This window comes from Anticarsia gemmatalis, chromosome 17 (assembly GCF_050436995.1).
Source record: "Anticarsia gemmatalis isolate Benzon Research Colony breed Stoneville strain chromosome 17, ilAntGemm2 primary, whole genome shotgun sequence".
Lineage (NCBI taxonomy): Eukaryota > Metazoa > Arthropoda > Insecta > Lepidoptera > Erebidae > Anticarsia > Anticarsia gemmatalis.
In genome coordinates this window covers 5,885,229-5,904,814 of record NC_134761.1, presented here as the reverse complement: position 1 = coordinate 5,904,814, position 19,586 = coordinate 5,885,229, and the positions used below count along the sequence as shown (strand labels likewise).

Below are 19,586 nucleotides of genomic sequence, written 5' to 3'. Positions count from 1 at the left end.
CTCTATATTGGCAGTTTGGCACATGCCAATGTAACAACCGTTTTATTTAACTAGAGTTTCATTTAAGAAACCCTACTGTTATTGATACAAAAAAATATTTTGAAATAAGATTTATTTAAAGAAATTTAATACACAAACATAAACTTCCTTTCTCAATCTGTCAACAACAACAGAATGTAGAGATCGCTATCTTAAATGATAACATTCTACACAAGGTTTGGTACTACAAACCTATCTAATAGCAGCCCATTGTAACGAAAATCCACAAAGAAAAGCATGCATATTTCAATTTAGGAATTTCGTCAGTACATACATAGGTGAGTGAGGCATACAAAAGTAAAATTGTAGTTGAATTTATGCCGGTTCATACGAGAGGCGTTCATAGTCGACGACAAGGCGCGTTCGTGATAGGACGCGCAGCGCGACACCCGACGCGGCGACCACGCGGCACAATATAAGCACGCAACTTTACAACTAGTGATACAAAACCATACAATAAAAAAAAAACTTTCCGTTCCAATTTTCAATTGATCTTTTCACACCACAGTTTTGTTTTTTGTTTTTTTTTTTACTTTAGTTTGTGAATGAAACAGTGAATGACTTTTCCATTGACCCGTAATTGAAAGGTTAGTATACTTTTCAATAAATTAACATTAATGTTTACGTTAAATACGATACTGAAAATTAATCAATGGAGGTTTACGATCGCATGGCAGACAAGAGTTCAACGTTTAACCTTAACCGTTTAATGTACATAGTAAGTTTATGTCGGTAATTTAGGAACATTTACACTTAATACAGGCGATATAAAATTATAAGCGGTCGATTTCGTCAGGTATAAAGGTGTTAAAAATCTCATAGGAAATGGCGTGTAATTAGCATCAAATTATCTATAAAACTGTTAAATGTAACGTAAAGACGATTAAAATTATATCATATTTAATTAGTTAATGGGATTCATTCATTAATATGTAAATTTATTCAAACGAGTTATGAGACAAGTGACATGAGGTAGGTATCGATTTATCCGATCGGTACTTTTTATCGGCGATTTTTTATCGATCAGCTGTGATCGATAATGTTTACGTCAATTTTCCCAGTTATAATTTTATACAAGTACCGATAGTTTTTTCCAATGGTCATTTAGCTTTTATCCATTTATATTCGTCCTTAATGAATGTAAGCAAAAGTTTTTTGCGTTTTTTGTCGACATAAATAAGATGTCATGAGTTTATAAGTCTAAATTGATATAGTTATCAGTGACATTGTCATTTTTGATGCCTTGAAGCATTTCTGGTCAGGACAATGACCACTCAACTTTACATCGGAGGATAAAAAGCGCGAACAATTATTTTTTGCTGTGTTAATAGATCATAATAATGTTTTATGACATATGTATTGTGTTGCGGTATTTGATTCAATGACTTTCAAAATATTGTATTCACGCCATGGTTTCCTATTATATTTTAAATACAGTGTGTATTTTTACTAGGAGGTATATTTTAAAAGTAAATTACTGATTTCTATTGAATAATTATTGTATGAAATGCATCCGGTGGATGATATATGAGCTAACTCAGCTAATAGTGGTATTTATTACGTCTGGTAATGCTAGACTGGAACTTGTCCTATCTAGGTTATTTTAGTCTTATTGACCATATAATATTAGAAATAAATCTAATACATAAACAAACTTTTAAAACTACATAAAGCTCTATGTTAACGTTGTTATAAAAATACAATGAAATTGAGAACCTTCCTTTTTTTGAAGTCGGCTAAAAACATAACATTTTTGTAACAATTTCCTACGTGAAATTGTATTTTATTTTCCAATAAATTTTTAATATTAGTCGACTAGATATTGTCTAAACTCTACACTCAGCTTTCCAATATTCTTTGATCGAAGAATAACATTTTTCCAATATCCAACACCAACGTTTTACGTTCCCCGCAATAGTTTAAATCCAAAACAAAAGCATGTTCTCAGTTACACATTCGTTTCTTCCGTTCCCAATTACGTCGGCATGTAGTAAGTAGTGTACAACAATTTCTTTACTCTTGCAATTAACAACTACAGTGCAACGATGACGTCACCTTATGATTCATAAACGTAAGCATTTCTGCATAATTAACATAGTTTGATAAAAACATACTGTACTTCAACTGTTTTAGTAATCTTAATGAAGTTTATGCTTAGGTTAATGCACTGTGGACTAGCATCGTGACCTACGGCGGGATATCAAAAGTTATGTCATTTTATTGATTTAGTTTATCTATTACATACTGAAATCAAATTGATTTGTTGCTCATAACTGATGTTGTCCTAATTTATTAATGACTTCAAACAATATTAATCTATTTCAACAATTTGTGGAAGTGTGTCTAGTCTTTGAACAAAATACAGTACTGTATCAAATCCCGTTACGGCACCCTTAATACCAGGCCGTGGGCATTATCTAGTTATAGATAAATATCCAATCAAATATTTAGAATCCTAATCCCTAAAGCGGCGTGCGCTCGCGGCGTTATCGAGCCTTGATCAAGGATGACCGGTTCCTTATACATTTCACACTAAATTGCCAATAAATTTACAAACGAAGATCTTCTTCTTATCATATGGTTAGTGGTCAATCTAGTGTCAAAATTGTTCAAACCCAAAGGCCTTTGACGTGGTTTAGCGACTGTTATCTTAATTGACAACAACTGGGACCGACTTTTAACGTGTCCTCCGAAGCACGGAGACACCCAGCTCAAATACTACAATGCGGTCACCCATCTATAGAATGACCGTGCCAAGGTTTGCTTAACCCACAGATCGTTTGTCTACCGGTGAGCGCAACTGGCTATGGGCGCTTCAGACAAACGAAGATGTAATGCACACATGTATATTGAATGGATGGTCTTGGTTCGGCCTCTGCTTAGTAGCAAGCCTACAGGCGCTGGATGCAATCACATTTATTCTCGTCAATTGTACCAGTACTTGTATTACTTATAGAGAGTATTTATTTCTTTGCGGCAGGTACAGTTAATGAAGAGTATACATTTTAACCACAATCAGAATACTATCGAAAACGTTTTTCAGCCCGTCACCGTTCCACTACTGGGCAAGGGTCTTTTCCCAAACGAGGGAAGGGTTAGGTTCTGAGTCCACCATGCTTGTCAAGTGCGGGGACCTTGCATGCCCTCAAGAAATATGTTGAAAAAAATAGTAGAAAATAATTTCAATACGTCGATACAATATTTAGTTTCAGCGTTGAGATTATGTGCAATGAACATTCACAGAGTAATACGAATAAAATTGCAGTGAGTATCAGCTGGCGTGTGAATCGATCTGCTATGTATATTAAATGGGCTCCATTAGTTCGCAGTGCAGTCCTGTGACATGTTTTAGGGCACCGATAACATATCGACGGATGGTTTAACGGGTCTGATCGTGTGATTTTTCTATTGGACTCTTGCATGTAGGTCGCTAGTTTTGCGATAAGAACTGTGATACGAAAGGGCAGGTTGTCGGCATTCATGCGCTCTTGTTATTGTTATATTTGTTTTGAATTTCAAGGTTACATATTTATTTGAAAAAATGCTTTTGTTCGCACGCAATTTATGCAAATGAGTGTACGGTAATAGTTTTTCGTTGCGGCTTTGTGTTAGGAATTCGGTTTATGCGGTTCCATCGATGTTTATGTATTCCCCGCTTGCCGACCGTTTTCGGAGGATTGCGTAACAAATATCCCAGATGACACATTTCTAATTAGTTTAGTGTATAAATAACACAGGCCAGGTTGTCGTTGCGTATAACTTTTAAATTGGCTTCGCGGAAGTTGCCTTGAAACTCATAATTTTTATTGAGATATCCATTGCATGTAACTGATATTCTCTAGAATATAAATAAATAAATAAATAAATAAATATTATTGGACAACTCACACACGGTCATTTGATTCCAAACTAAGCAGAGCTTGTACTATGGTAACCAAATAACTGATAAACATACTTATATACTTCTAAATATATACTTATATAGATAAATTGACAACCAGGCTCAGAACAAATACTCGTGCTCATCACACAAAGATTTGTCCCGGGTAGGATTCGAACCCACCACACGCGGCGCTACGGTTGTTGCGGCGAGGTGACCGCTTAAACCACTGCGCCAAACGTGCAGTTATATTTTATAACATTCAATGAATCATTTACGTTGTTCGCCAATTTAAAAATGAACTAGTATCATGATTTACGGATTGTTACCACAGATTATACTTGTTAGATGTCATAGACAAACTATAAATTAATCTGTTTTCCATGTATCCGGCTGTCAGTAATTTATTTTTTTCAATAATTTATTAATGTTTAGGAATATTTAGTAGGTTTTGGTTTAATTAAAATATAATAAATGACACGTTCCTTTAGGCTAATATGGTCACTTAAGTCTGTTTTTATGTTAGACATGTCTCGAGACGTCTCTCAAAATGATGTATTTTTTATTTATATACTCTTTAAACATAGTGATTAATGGTCTCGTCCTGTTGTAAGGCAAATACGTTAATTAGTAACAGTATATTAACGTTTAAGGTGACAACATTGAAATATATATTTCATTTCCTTGTTAATTATTGTTATAACCTTAATTATTTTAAAATAATAGAAAAATATTTCATTAATATCAAATACGAATATATTGTGTAGTAAAGCTTGTACTCTGTTGGCCAAACGATGGCACCTAATCGTAGATATCTATTAACTTTAATAAATAGTAAAAATAGATCAGAGTCAAAAAATAGCCAAGCAACTCTTTTTATTGACGGATTTATGTTCTAAAGAGTTATTTTTATTGAATCTATTTTTAGATTTCCTCGGAAGATTAATTAAAAACTCAACATTAAGTGGTTAATTGAAATATGTCAAAATTAACACTAGATGCGTAAAGGCTGCTTTACTAAGAAATAATAAACAATTAGTCAGCTTAAGATTGCTCAATTTAAATCCTGGTTGAAAAGTATTACATCTAAGAATAAAAAACCTTCGGCTTCCATATTTAAATTATACTTTTGAACAGCTACTTGTTAAGTGAGAACCGTTAGAATACCACTTGTCATTTATTTATCTAAAACCTGAATCGGATGTCGATTAGACTGTAATAACGATAATCACTGATCAATCGATAAGCAATTACTCACCTATTGCCATCTTTTCACGCTATTTTTATTCGTACGCGTGTAAGCTCGGTAAATTCGAAAATTATGATTGCATTCAATTTTACTAGTACGTCTATTTCAAAACTCTTGTATGAAAAACCACTTTTTTAATACCTTCATGTGTGGCCACACTGGCCACTCGACGGCTTTCAATCGAAGGATAAAACGCGATAATTTACCACAAACAAGTGTAAACTTTATTGTTTTAGAAAAAAGGTCTATTATTGTAATGTGTTAGTGCTTATGCCGTCGATACTGACAGTAATTGAAAGGTGGACAACTAGTGTAATTAGAAAAAAATCCCGTAAAACGTCGGCTCAATAAAGATTCCACTTATAGACCACTTTCGTAAGGACTCAAGTTTTTGCTTCGTACAACATAATTGCTTTGAGCAAGTAACCATTTAACCCGAGACTTGATAAACTAAAATTGATTATTTAAATATTATTCTTGTACTGGTTTCGAGATTTTATGATTTATTGCCCTACAATTTATATCTTAGTTGTTATTTTGCATACCTAACTGTATAAAACTTCACAAAAGAATACATTTTGGCTAACAGTTTTCAAACGTCCTTATTTTAAAATGTGTTATATTATACCAGAGAGATCAAAATAAAATAAAACAGTTGATCTGTCAATCTTAATATTTCCGAATAGAGTTCGTAAAAAATGTTATGAATTTGTCATAATATAACGAACAAAAATGGCACCTGCTACTTTTTATACAATTAATTTTGTATAGCATTGTTGGTGAAAAAAATATCACGTGCGATGTCAACTTTCGCTATTTTCAAACTTTTACAATCTTTAAACGATTGACGTTCATGAGTCATGACAAAAAAACCGTGCCATTCGGAATTTTAGGTGACACGCTAAAGACACCATAGACGTAGACGCTCTTTATTATAAAAAAAAAACTTTTTATAAAAGAATAGAATGGAAATCGATTTGAGTAACGACGTTCCTCTTTAAAAAAATCTTTACAAGTATAGTCAATCAGTATATTCATGTGACAATGGTCAATAGCGACTGTTGACAGGTTATTATGAAAAATGTTGCAAATAAGAAAGCAGTAGCTGATTGTAAGTTGCGAATTTCACGACACTTTCGCGGTTACGACATAGTTGTTATAAAATCCTGTTAAATAATGCATTAAAATTTAGAAGAAGAACCTATACTTCGTACATAGTAATTTGTACCAATCTATCGACAGATTCTGACTTCTAAAAGTCGAAAATTCGAAAATGGGCAATAAAAAAATGCCAAGCATTCTTGAGGCATATAAAAATATCAGTATGTACTATGCACGCGTTACGAAACACCGTCTGCTCTGGATGAGGTATATTTTTCTAACAATCTATTTGTTTACGAGATGGGTAGTGCACAGATAACCCAATTACGTTCGCTTATCGCATATTGTATTAGAATATTTTCTACAGCGCGCCGCTTACGACAGAGAGTGAATGAATTGTTTATTTATCGAACACCGTTAATGTAATATTGCTGTATTATTGTAAGTAGCTGTTTACATCCGCACTGAAGAGATAGTTGAGGATATAAAATTTTATGAAGTAATAATATTATGACTGTGTATGTGTAGGAAATTTGAAACCGGGGAAAATTAACTAGGCACTATTTTAACTTATAAACTTTTGCGTTGCGTGTTGATTACATATTAGATTAAGGAATCAACACGACAAGCATTTCACCTTCCCGTATTCTAATAAATAATAGGCACTACTTACTAAATTAAATAAGTAGCTACCAAAGTAATTTATTACAATGTAAAGTAAATGAATGAACTATGGTATAGAATCGAAGCACAAAATCTAAACCTGAAAAATAGCAAATACAGAATCAATGTTTTATTTTTAAATGCTCACTACGTAATAATGATGACGTGTTTATATCAATAGGGTCCACGTTCTTCTCAGGAAACTCAGTTATTTCACACCTGATGACTTGTGCAAAGATTACGTGAACAACGCAATCGCATATTTACACGCGTTAACACCAAACGGAACATCCAGTGATAACGTGTTACCTAACTGTAATCTGCATAATCGGTCACTGTCTTTATGATTCACTAGAGGCCGCGACTTCGTCCGCGTGGAAAACCTTCCCGTGTAAATCTCGATCCCTTGGGAACTCCGGGATAAAAAGTGTTAAGTGTTATTCTGGGTCTTCAGCTACCTATATACCAAATTTCATCGTAATCGGTTCAGTAGTATTTACGTGAAAGAGTTTCAAACATCTATACATACATACATACATTCTCACAAACTTTCACATTTATAATATTAGTAGGATTATTGTAATGCTATTTAGCTAACGTTTTAACGCTACGGATTTTAAAATATCGAAATAAATTAAGATAATGTCAGATGTAAGGATATTAAGATAGGATTATTGAACACATAAAGAATATATTTACATGCTATAATTTTATAACATAATATAGCGGTTGGTGATTTGATCGTAATCCAAACACCTAATGTGATATTTTTAATTTAATTATTAAGCAAGCGACTGATGGGACTGGAAATCTAAGGGAGAGTCTTTTCAGCAGTGGGACGTAGAAATATGCTAGTTTGAAAATGAACCCAAGGCGTTTTCTATTTGAAAAGCTTTGTCAACTAAAGAAAAATATTGCGTGAGATATTTGTCCTGACAGCCTTAGTAACTGTCATAAATATTTGTTTGAATACAAAGAGCGACAATTATTTTCCCACTAGTCCACTGGTATTGATATGTAAAGTTAATAGCGATCATTCATCGTAAAAACCAAGCCAAGGTAGCATTGCTTCACCGTTTACATAGCTGGCCCTAGAAAAGAGATTCTAAGCAAAAATTAAAAAATATATGTTTCGAACATCGATTATGCCGGAAAATTCGAATCTAAACGTTATTGAAAAAACGTATCCTATTTCAAACAAACGACTAAAACTAAGCAAGCTGTCCAAAATCACACATTAAAATATAATAATCACCCCTAATTTAAATAGATAGGATTAAATTATTAACGATTATTCTTAATAAATTCCTCGATAACGTGTTTAATTAATTTTCATATTAAGATTCGAAGATACCAGAACTGGTTACGAAAATAACTTGTCACATACCTTATTCTTTCAAATAATGGGTACGGAATAATAGTAAAATAATAGTTTTGTCTGTACGTATTGTCGTGTTTAAATAGTCGTATATTTAACGTGTAAATTGGTTCATGGCAGCTTATATTTGTGCAGTTGTTACCGCACATTGCTTAGACAATTGCTCTAACAATAATGATTTGACACCATTTCTTCTAATTCCGGTCAGGGATAGAACATTTCAATAAATAAAAAATGTTGAAATCTAATAGATGCTTGGTCTTAATTAGACGCCGTAATGTGGAGAAGTTGATAGCAATAAATTATCATTTAATAATCAAGAGTAATAGGACATTGCAAATGAAACAAATGTAAAATATTTGTGTCACAAAAGTGGCACGAAATTATTAACAACATATCTGAAAGTTTGCTTTCTTCGTATCAACAGCCATTTGCACGTAATACTTGCATCCATCAAAACAAAACCACAAGCACATCACGATTCTACAAGATTAATAAGTGTAATAGGACGTCTCGTTGATATACACATCAAAGTCAAAAGAAAAAGAAACAACCAAAGACAGGTGAAGATTTATAGTCATTACAGCGGGCGCCGCCCGTTCGAGCATTAACTATAACTCGGAACTATGAGAGATATTTATTAAGACAAACTCAACGCAGCTTCCGAACACATAAACAATGAGAGAAGATTAAAAACGTGTCAATATACAAATTGAAACGTCAGATATATTGATTTGTTATCGCCCACAGGTCACGTTACCGGAGTGAAATTCCTTGACCCAATATCTAGTTAAATAAATATAAATACAACCACTTATCAACTATCCGATCGGAAAAGAAAGCACCTTGTTTAACTTTTAAGATTAATATTCAACAATTATTTCATGCAAATGCGTGTATTAATAGAGTCACATAGAATTATTATGGCTCGTAAAAGTTGGTCAATACTGTTAACATATCTGACGAATAAATTTCGTATAATAGAAACATTTGTAAGGTTTTAAAATCAATATACCGGTTTATAGTACATATTAAAATTTATTTGTTTACGATTGAAACAGGATCAGTTTTATTGCAGATTATCTGGAATTACAAATCGAAGCGCCACTCAATATCGCTTCGCGGATCCAGTCAGTGTAACAAAACCCGGATTTTATTATCTTATTAAATATTAATATCATGTTATTTCGCGTAGGACGATTTTAAAACACCCATGTTAAATGTCTTTTATGGAAACTCAAACGAATGATGAAGACAAAACGAGTTGTGACGGAATAGTTATCATTAGTGTGGTCATAAATATTGTTACTATAAAGAATGATGCTCGGACATCGTTGAAGACTACATTTGCATGTATTTTATAAAATTTAAGAAGCATTTTTAAAGTAAAATATGGCATGAAAATGTAAATGCTGAATGACCACCCAGAAAATGGCCCAGAATGTACAAATATCGTAACCGGAGTTATATTAGACACTGTCGGCACTAAATATAACGCTACATTAAAGCGCATAAACAATATTTAAATCAATTATACTGAACAAGTTTATGCCTCAAATTTAAGTAAAAATAATTTCTAACTCTTTGTATTCTTTTCAATGTGTAAAGTCTTCCGATTTCTTTCAGACATTTGTAAAGCACATGTATACGTAAAAACTAAACTTTCGCATCTTTCGTTTTGATAAATGACTCGAGAAGCCCAAAACGTGAAAATTTCGAGATTTATAAATCCAAAATTCACTTTATCATATTCACGTTATTTTTACAAATGAATAATAGATCTTCCAGTATTTAGCATTTGAAAAAGTTGTACTCTCGAGAGCTGACTGATTTTTGATTCTTATAAAAATAAGTTGATCAAAACATGATCCTGCAATGCCAATATCTGCATTCCGTGAAAGTGGCTTCTATCACAGGAACATCACAGGCTAAATATAGAATTTTCACATTGCCATTAGTTGGCGAGAGTCACCTGTCAGATCGTATCGTCTGGATCATGTCAGTGCTAGACGGAATCGGATATCGGCCAAAAATGAACACCAACTAAGCCGATCGGTATTCGTATTTCTAGTTATATTTAACTACATATTATTATTATCTTGTTATGAATAGAAATATGGCTGTATGACTTATTGAACCAAACCAATAAATAACAGTTTTATCTTAACGTGTGACCAGAATGGGACCAAGAGGTCCAGTATCGAGACAAACCTTATTCATTTGATATTTACTGTTGTAATTGTTTCAAGTTTATTCTAAAATATTTATTACTCTAGTTTTAAGGTGATCTGGAGCAATTTATTCTTAAAGGTAAATCAGATCAAGCTTTAGTAAGTAGCACAAAATGTGGCCATAGAAATATAAAAATATATTCTATTTACAGTTTAGATCGTGATCTCATAATGCTGTACTTTATTGTTAAAGAAATATTTATAATATATGTACGACATAAAAAACATTTACAAAATGCCTATCGGCTAACAAAAGAAACCATTATAATATATACTGATATGTAAATCATATGTTTATGACATGACGTGTATATCGAGCAATGTTAATGGATCTCATCAATTTGGTCAGAGCCAAAATCTTTAGCAGATCCATGTACCTAACTTATTATTGACTAGTAAAATTCTTCACAAGCTCGTAAATAGTCTGTTATTCAAAAATAATAGGTTATTTTGTTTTATTAGAGCTCGAAGTGGAATAGCTTAGGTACTGAGAAACTACTGCCCAGAGAGAAATTCTCCGGCGTGTGATGCAGACAGTAGAAACGTCAATTTTTTTATATCGTGTAGAAAATTCTAATCATTCGATATGTCTTGTCATCATGAAAAATTCGTTGGAACAGGTAAAAAAATGGTTAATTATTTTTTAGGAGATACCAGTTACGTGTAACAGCTACTTGAACTGTTATAAGATCACGTTTCGTAACAATGAACTGTGAATCACTGATAGGTGTGTCCGTGATACTTGTATTTTAATTTTCAATGAGTAAGTACCTATTCAGTAGACTTTTTGTCATTACCTACATCTATACAAATATCGATGAGATTTTTAAATTGTTGTAACTACGATTGGTTTTAATTTTTTGCTAGCTTAAGTATCTGTGATAAGCTAAATCATGTACCTACAAGTATTTATAAATAGAAATACTTACATGTTCCGTCTGTAACGGTTTTGGAACAAAAGATTAATGAGTTTTTTTTTATAGTTTTAATATCATTTTGTAGGCTGAGGTAGGTATTGTAAACATATCTTTTCGTTATGTAAAGCTTTTTTTCAATGGATGTATTTTTTAATGTGAATTTGATCGATTTTGTAGACAATTAATTGACGAACTAAATGTAGAAACTCTGATATAATACATTCACCGGGTATTTTATTAGATTCCTTTCTAGACACTAAACGTTTAAAAACCTAAACCCGATTTAGTAGCACACATTACTGCCGCTTAAACCAACGAGACAGTTGAAAGGATTTTTTGTATTCTGACGTGTAGTTGTTAACTGCAAGTTAATTCAGTTCAATATATGCTTTATACAAGGGCCGTGTCAAACGCTTTAATTCCGATGATCATTACATGAAGCAGGAAAATCCTGTTTTACTAAATTTTCCTGTTACAATACAATCATAGACCATGAAGCAGCTAATTTGCGATAGTCTATGAATAATAGCAATAACAAACAACTAAATTGGGCGCAAATAATTGTGTTTTCATAAAATAAGGTAAACAAGGCCAGCTAAAAGCCTTTAAAATTAGTCATAGGCAATATTCTGATATTAACACGTGTTTTATTGAAGCTGTAGAGTATTTGAATCGGGAAGATGCCCTTCAGATACACGCACGATTTATAGTCTCAGTTGTTTTACGTCATAAATTGATCGATCATTGACTGCGGTGTTTTTTTCTATGTTGCCAGTTCGAACACGCTCACACACTTGATTTTGTTTAAAGCCCCGGATGATTTAAACGACGGAACAAACTAATACGTTTCAAGGAACTCAGATTTAAGACTCAAGGTTGAAATCTCGGCTAATCCGATCATATTGCAGATTTATATTGTAACAAATCCACTTTGAAGTTGGTAAGATATAAATGATGTGCCTATTTGATAGAATATTATGGATGTCTGGAAATTCTTTCGACGGTTATGGCTGGTCAAGGTCTCTATACAACATGGTTAGCAGACGATTTAAATTCTCTGAAGATGGTCATCATCACAGATAAATACATACTTCCTGTAGGTTTGTGTGGGATTGAGAGAAATCTAATTTAATAAATCAAGCCCTATTTTCTGATGTTTGCATAAAAAAGCGCCCTGATTAATATTATTTATCTGTACGTATTGTGAATAATAAATCTAAGTTAATAAGTACCTTCTTTAAGTGCAACGTAGCCTTAAGGAAACATGGGCCTAGTAACAAACTAGACATCATCTATTCCCTTCAACACAAACATTGGAAATAATTTCCATATTTGGTGTTAATAACGCTTAATATCTGTCCGATGGCGCCATTCTCGGTCCCAGGCTCTGACAGCACACATTTGATATTCAGTTATTTTTGCATTAAGAATCCGACATGAATAATTTACTCGTTTCCTTTCTTCGCAGGTCTTTGGCGCGCCGAGCCGTGTCTACGAAAGATGACCGGCGTCACATGAGCATGGAACATGAAACTTTTGTCTTCAAAACAATCTATGTACAGTTCTACGAAGTTCGATCAACTAAAATTTCAATCTAATGCTAAATCGGTGGCGTGACTCAGTGGTAACATTTCACTATAGACACTCGCAATAAGTGATATTTCGTTACGGTGTTCGTATGTGAAGCGATAGTGCCGCCATGATGTTTCAAGGGCCCCTTCTGTTCTACATTTTCATAATGTGAGTATTGAGCATCTGCTCTGAGTGAATTATACAACCTACCTAATACTTCAACAATACATTCTTATGACTTGTTGCATTATATTGGTGTTTAATAGTTTATCTAAACATTTCTACAACTATCAAAACAAATTGTTGGGTGCTTGAGTGCCCAATCAACAGCAGAACAGCTATAAAAGTCTCGAGATTCAATTATGATTTACAAATCGCTATAAAACGTCTGTCTATTGTAAATAGACACGAAGCTGTCTACCAACGCCTTGCTCATTGTCTTTGAAGATTTATTTTATGGCTACACTACTTATGATCGTATTTATGCGGCATCTTAGGATCGTAAATAATATTTATGCGTGTATAAGCTCTAGTATAATTCTAAAACAAATGTAACGTCGATATGATCTTGTTCAACAAGTTTGAACTCACGTCATTTATATTGTGATAGCGAAATGTTAATTATTTTATGTAAATACAATGTCAAGGTGCGCCTTAGGCATGTGGTCGTATTTAAAAGAAATATTGTGTCCAACATAGTAGGTGGAATAGAAGGAAGCCCGCGGGAGGTTTAGATTAATCTTAGATAATCTAATTATGTATGATCTATTTTTTATGTTTAGATTTCTACCGACTCATAAATTTGGCTGTCTTAATTATACAGTACTAACAAATAGGATAAATGGGAATAAGCATCGTTACTTTAAAACATTTTTGATTAGTTAGAACTAAGTTTTAATTCATGGCTTACTTGCCATCTAAACTCGTGTGTCTTAAACATAACAAACAATACATCTAAACCAGCATAATAATATTCATAGAATATTGGAAAGTTATATTATTTACAGATCTATCATTATCATCATCGTCTTCTTTTACAATAGGTTCCAGCTGCCTTTTTGGTACGTTTAACATAAGGCTCGGATTGGGCGGTGGTCTAAGATTTGTGGACATAGATGGTGTCTGTGTATCATCACCCAGATCAATATGTGAGACTTCGGTCAAGTAGTTTAATTTACCATAGTAAATTGCATCAGAAATTAGTTTTGAAACTATAAAGTATTGCTGTTTACTTAGATCTCGTAATTGGTAGCCGATGGACTTTCCTATCACCTCCCATTGTACATCATAAGATAAATCTTTTTTAACAACGTCTTCCGAAATTCTTAAGAATTCGTTCTCTGATACTGATGTTGAAGAATCATCGTCTTCGTCTTTGTGTTCTGTTGAACAGTCTGCTTGATTCTTATATTCCATTGATGGTTGACTGGATTTGATTCCTGAAAACATTACTTCAATAATTTGTACGGAAATAAATTTATTTGATGACTTACAAAGGTGTGACGCTACTTAATTGGCTATGATAATAGTGTTTGTGGTTATTCATTTGATGGCAATTTATTGTACACTCAAAAATAGCTAAACTGTAGCAACAGGTAACGTTTTCCTGTTTAGTAGCAAATACATAATGGGACTACTTAGTAAAGGGAGGATTAATAACTTAACAAGGAACAAATTTACCGAAAAATGTTTGAGAACGAGAACATAGTTACTAGCTTGTTAGCCCTTTTGCAGGTAGCTAGCTGGTCAATCAAAGAGTAAAAAACAGCCCACATCCGGCAAATTCTCCCGCTTCCTAAAAACTTAATGTCTGGTGCAATTTGGGGCTAGCGGGAACTGTTTGACAATAATAGATATTAATTTTAAACAAAATATGTACGCGCATGCCAATAAAGAAGCAGTTTTATACATTGCCATTAAACCAGTTTAAAAACTGTTTATTACTTATAGGCTAATGAGGACGCCAATGGTTTTAACAATATAGTACTATAATAGGTATATATTTTCAATATAGAAACTTTACAGCAAACTGCGTAGGTCGAGCGCGCGCAATCTGTAGCGAGATTCCAATCAATAGTGCACAATTAATCTACCGCTACGTTGTGTGTATTGACATGTAAAAGTACTCGAGAAATATGTCCGTCTGTAATTTCCTCCCTTGTAACTACATTTATAAGTAACATAAACACTGGTTGAACAAAAGCGTTTCAAAATATCTGAATTGGAAGCTTTTTATTTGTCAAATTTTGCTTGGAACGCTAAACAAAATTATGTGAATGATATTAATAAGTAACTTTGTAAATTGCGCTATGATTTCATTAATTCATTCTTGAAACTATTTTAATTAGTTGATTAATTACTAGTCCCGTAGCAAACAAGTCTTCGTTTATCCTAGCAGGGACATTTTCCGAAAGTATCCCTTTTTTGGTCAACTGTGTAGCTAGTCGAGTAAATTATTTTCTGGTGATTATGAGGCGTCGGAAGAGCAGTGATAAAATCAAATGGTTATCACCATTCACTCAACAGCGTGGCAGTTACTTTACGCCAACGGTGTGCGTAACGGTTATGGTGTTAGTAAAAGGCTTCAGGGGTTGTATGAAAATGATGACGTATAAACATAATAACACCTTCAACTCAAGGGCTCATTTCTCAAAACATTTCTTTGTTCGATTTTTGTTTGGGTTTTCCTAAATATAAGTAAATTTTTATGGAAGCTCATAATCTAGAAATGGCTTGATGTTGCAAGTAATAAATCAATTATAAGCTATTTTTCTCTGCTAACAGCACGCTGTTAGCATAGATCCTCCATGTGAAAAGTACTTCCAATAACAACGTTTAGTACTTTATACCATTTTTAGCCTATTACTTTTATTTGTAAAGTGAAACCTGTATCTTGATATCCATTTGCTGTACGATTATGAGTCATATTTATTGGGAAATAAAAAACCTGTCTGCATGAGTTTCTTAACCTTCATCCAGAAATATTCCCGCGCAATCTTTTATCTCTATTAAACGCGTTTTAATTCAGTACACTATTAAAGTGTTAATCTAAATTGCGTAATTGTGCGGTTAGATATTTATGAATGGTGGACTGCGGACGTGTTGTGGGCGATCCGGATTAAGCCCGGTTCGGCGAATTCTGTGTCACCTCAAACCAGAGCAGCCTCTTTCCCAACTTACCAGAGAAATGGCCAGGGTGTCAAAATGTATACGTTTATTTATTATCTGCTAACCTGTGTGGGCCTAATCCAGAATGTTAATAGAGACCCGATTCGCTCCAAGTAATTTGATTATAAAGAGAAACTACATTTTTGGGTCGTGGGTAGAGTAGATGATAAAGAAGTAATTGTAGGCACCGTATACCAATGTTTTGACGTGATCGTTTTAAGCTTCTGTTTATAGAGATCAAGATGCCCCAGCTATTTGCGAGTTCACTCATTAAACATGGAATTTCATAATAAGGCCAGTGATATCATATCATGTATTGGAAATCACTAACTGTAGATTCCTTCGTAAAGGATTGCACATAAAACGAATTGCCTTTTAGTGCGGCATATAATAATATATTATGACAAAGGCTATTGGCTCGCATGCATAGCATTCATAAACTTTGGCCCACGTCGGCGTCGGCTCCTGTTGGCCTACTCCATTGTATATGGACCCAGCGTGGCTATTAATTGCTCATATACAATTGCGACACTTCAACATTCAGCTAATCAATACATGACAATATTTTATGGACGTGTTTACAACTTTATTACGCAAAGGAATGAAGCGCGATACAAATCAATTTATTTATCATTGATGGTAAACCTAAATTTAACAATGGTAACACCAAAACATATGTCAATGTTGCCATGCCTCCTCACCTAAATAAGTTAATTGAATCACAGTAAAAGACTACAATGCTTGACAAATGCGTGACTATTATAGACGTATTACAAATAGTTTAGGTAATTGATTACATTTCCTGTACGACTAATGGTTGATACAATGTATATTGTTGAAGTTTGTGGGCTAGTTCATTGAATGTGGTACTAAGAAACTCTGCGGGGGGCACGCAAGTATGTGAATAAGGCAGAGCATTCAAATGTGTTATTATAAATTGAATTGAACCTTACCTTTAAAGAATGATAACAAGGATATTGTAGTAGATACTAAAGTTGCAGAACTCGATCTGTTACTAGGATTGCTTTTAGCAATTAGAAAGTCTAAATACAATATTATCAGAGGTTATACTATTTTTTTATTAGTTGCTTAATAAACCATTCAATGCAAAATGGTAAAAGTAAGGGGTGAAAAAATGTGAAAAATAAGTGATCAAATAACGAGAGTAGACTTTAAGATCCATCAAATAAAACACTTATTGAGGGATAAAGGGTCATGAACCTACTACGACACGTTGAAGCTATTTCATACCATATTTGGTATAGTTTTGGTCAGAGACATGTCCATACTTAGAGCCAAGTATAGTGAAAGAGTGTTCTTAAACTCTTTCCTAAATTAACTCAAGCTCGGTTTGTATTCTATCTTTATAATTTTCTGTAATAAAATGTAAAATTATAAAAGAAAATATTATATTTAAAAGAATTAATCAAAAATTATATTGGCTAAACTCTATGTTTTTCTTAGGATACTCCGTTAAGTTTCCGTTTGCGTTGCGTTAAGTACTTCAAAAGCAAAAGTAAAAAAGCTGAGTCCGAACAGTACCTTACACCTCTAAAGGCATAATATAAAACTACGTACCATAAAGTCGTTCCAATTCAGTCAAACTCCAGCTACCGGCTAATAAAATTAACACAAAGTCCATAAGCTACTTTATAACTCTCGATGACCTACTCGCTGTAACGGATAAATAATCAAAGATAACTGTTACAAAAAGAAAACACTTCATACACATACTATGCTAATTTTATAACGTTCAAAGGCGTCTGCTTGTATGATTTGAACTTGAACTAAACGTCAGATTAAAGTGCGCACGAGTTTTTGAAGATGTAATGGCCGAACGCCGATGGAAAATAGTTTCTGTGTTAAGAGTAGCTTCTCGAGTTTGATCAATCGTCAATTGCACGACAAATAAATAATTGCGGTGATTGATGACCTGTTAAAGGAAATGTAACGTGCCTTGTTTCATTGAAAAAATGTATGAGGAAAATTGTGTTGTGAAATTAGTGGGTCGACTAGTACTAATTATATTATTATGTTGAATGGTTCAACTTTACATCTTAGGTTTATTTTACGAACTAATATTGTTCCAGTGCCAATTATCTGTGGTATAACAAGTGACTCATTATATCTCTGTGATGTTAGATGATATGATGAGATAATAAGGTAATTCTATAGTTATGTTTTTATTTTTATCAGTTTTAAAGATTGTCATTTTATTTACAATCAACTTTAATCAACTTTACCCACTTAGACTTCCGAGTATTTCTTAGACTAACTTTCGCGTTGTTTTACTTAATAAATTCTCTAGTGTCAGAGATCCTTACTCAACGGAACAGAAAATACAAAGTTTAAAATCAATCGTATACATTTTACACCTTACTCGATTGTATTTAGCAATACAAATACAACCTACGATTCGATTCGTCGTGGATGATAAAAGCGAAATGAATGTCTCATTTGCAACAATCCAGTTTGGTGGGTACAAATCATGTTTACAGATATCACTAATAATATTCATTGATATAAAATGAATGGTCTTGCACTGTTTTGTATTGCGCGGTTCCTTGTTTGTCGTAGGTAGAGTTTATGATGAAAGATATGATTGTTAAAGAAACAATTCCTTAGCAATAGAGAACTATTGAACAACAGAATTAAGGCTTTTTGTGACGTTTTTAATACTTTAAAAGGTTTGGACTAGTTTGGAGACATTCTTCTCATGAATGAAACTGTATTAATTGCTTTTCCCGCGTGCTCTAAATATTGCACTTGTAAAACATGTAAAAACAGTTGTCATGAATAATAGTAGCAGTCTTTATGTAATGTTAACCGCTTTTGAATGACTTAAACAATTTTGACACTGTAGTTTCCGTTGTTAACTTAAAGACTTCACAAAATTTTGACATCTTCACGTCACTAGAAGCATTGTTTGTCCTTTCCTTGCCCTAAAATAAATTAACATGAAACTACATTTCAGACTTGCTTATTGCCTAATGGAACATGCGCAATTTGACACTTTAGTATTCATTATTCAGTTGTAAACTAACAGTTTGTGTAAGTAAAGTCCGGTAGGGTCAGAATTTCAAATCAATGTCACGAACATTGGGCCCATTAATCCACCTGTCGGGCCCTTAGTCTGTGCTAACCGTAGCAATAATGTTCCACCTACACAGCCATTTATACATAATGGTCGCGTGGTCAGCCTTCTGTTTTATTACAAGTTTGCTTTAATGATTATTGATTGATTTGTCACTAACTTCCGTTGACAAAATGAAAGTCTTTATTAATGTTTTACGATTTGTGTAACTTTTACGTAACGAATTAAAGGTTACGAGAAGAATGATAACTTCTATTATAATGCGCAAGAATAAAGAATCCTAATTAAATAAAT

General features: G+C 33.3%; 1 protein-coding gene across 1 annotated transcript in view; it reads left to right on the top strand.

Annotated features, from left to right (window-relative positions):
* The first annotated feature begins 378 nt into the window (after positions 1–378).
* The window catches only part of LOC142979746 (ADAMTS-like protein 4), a 99,553-nt gene continuing 80,345 nt past the window's right edge, over positions 379–19,586 (top strand). The window contains exons 1-2 of the mRNA XM_076124882.1: positions 379–626; positions 12,927–13,198. Coding sequence (XP_075980997.1) covers positions 13,158–13,198 — 41 coding nt within the window. The 5' untranslated portion in view covers positions 379–626; positions 12,927–13,157. The remainder of the gene's footprint in view (positions 627–12,926; positions 13,199–19,586) is intronic.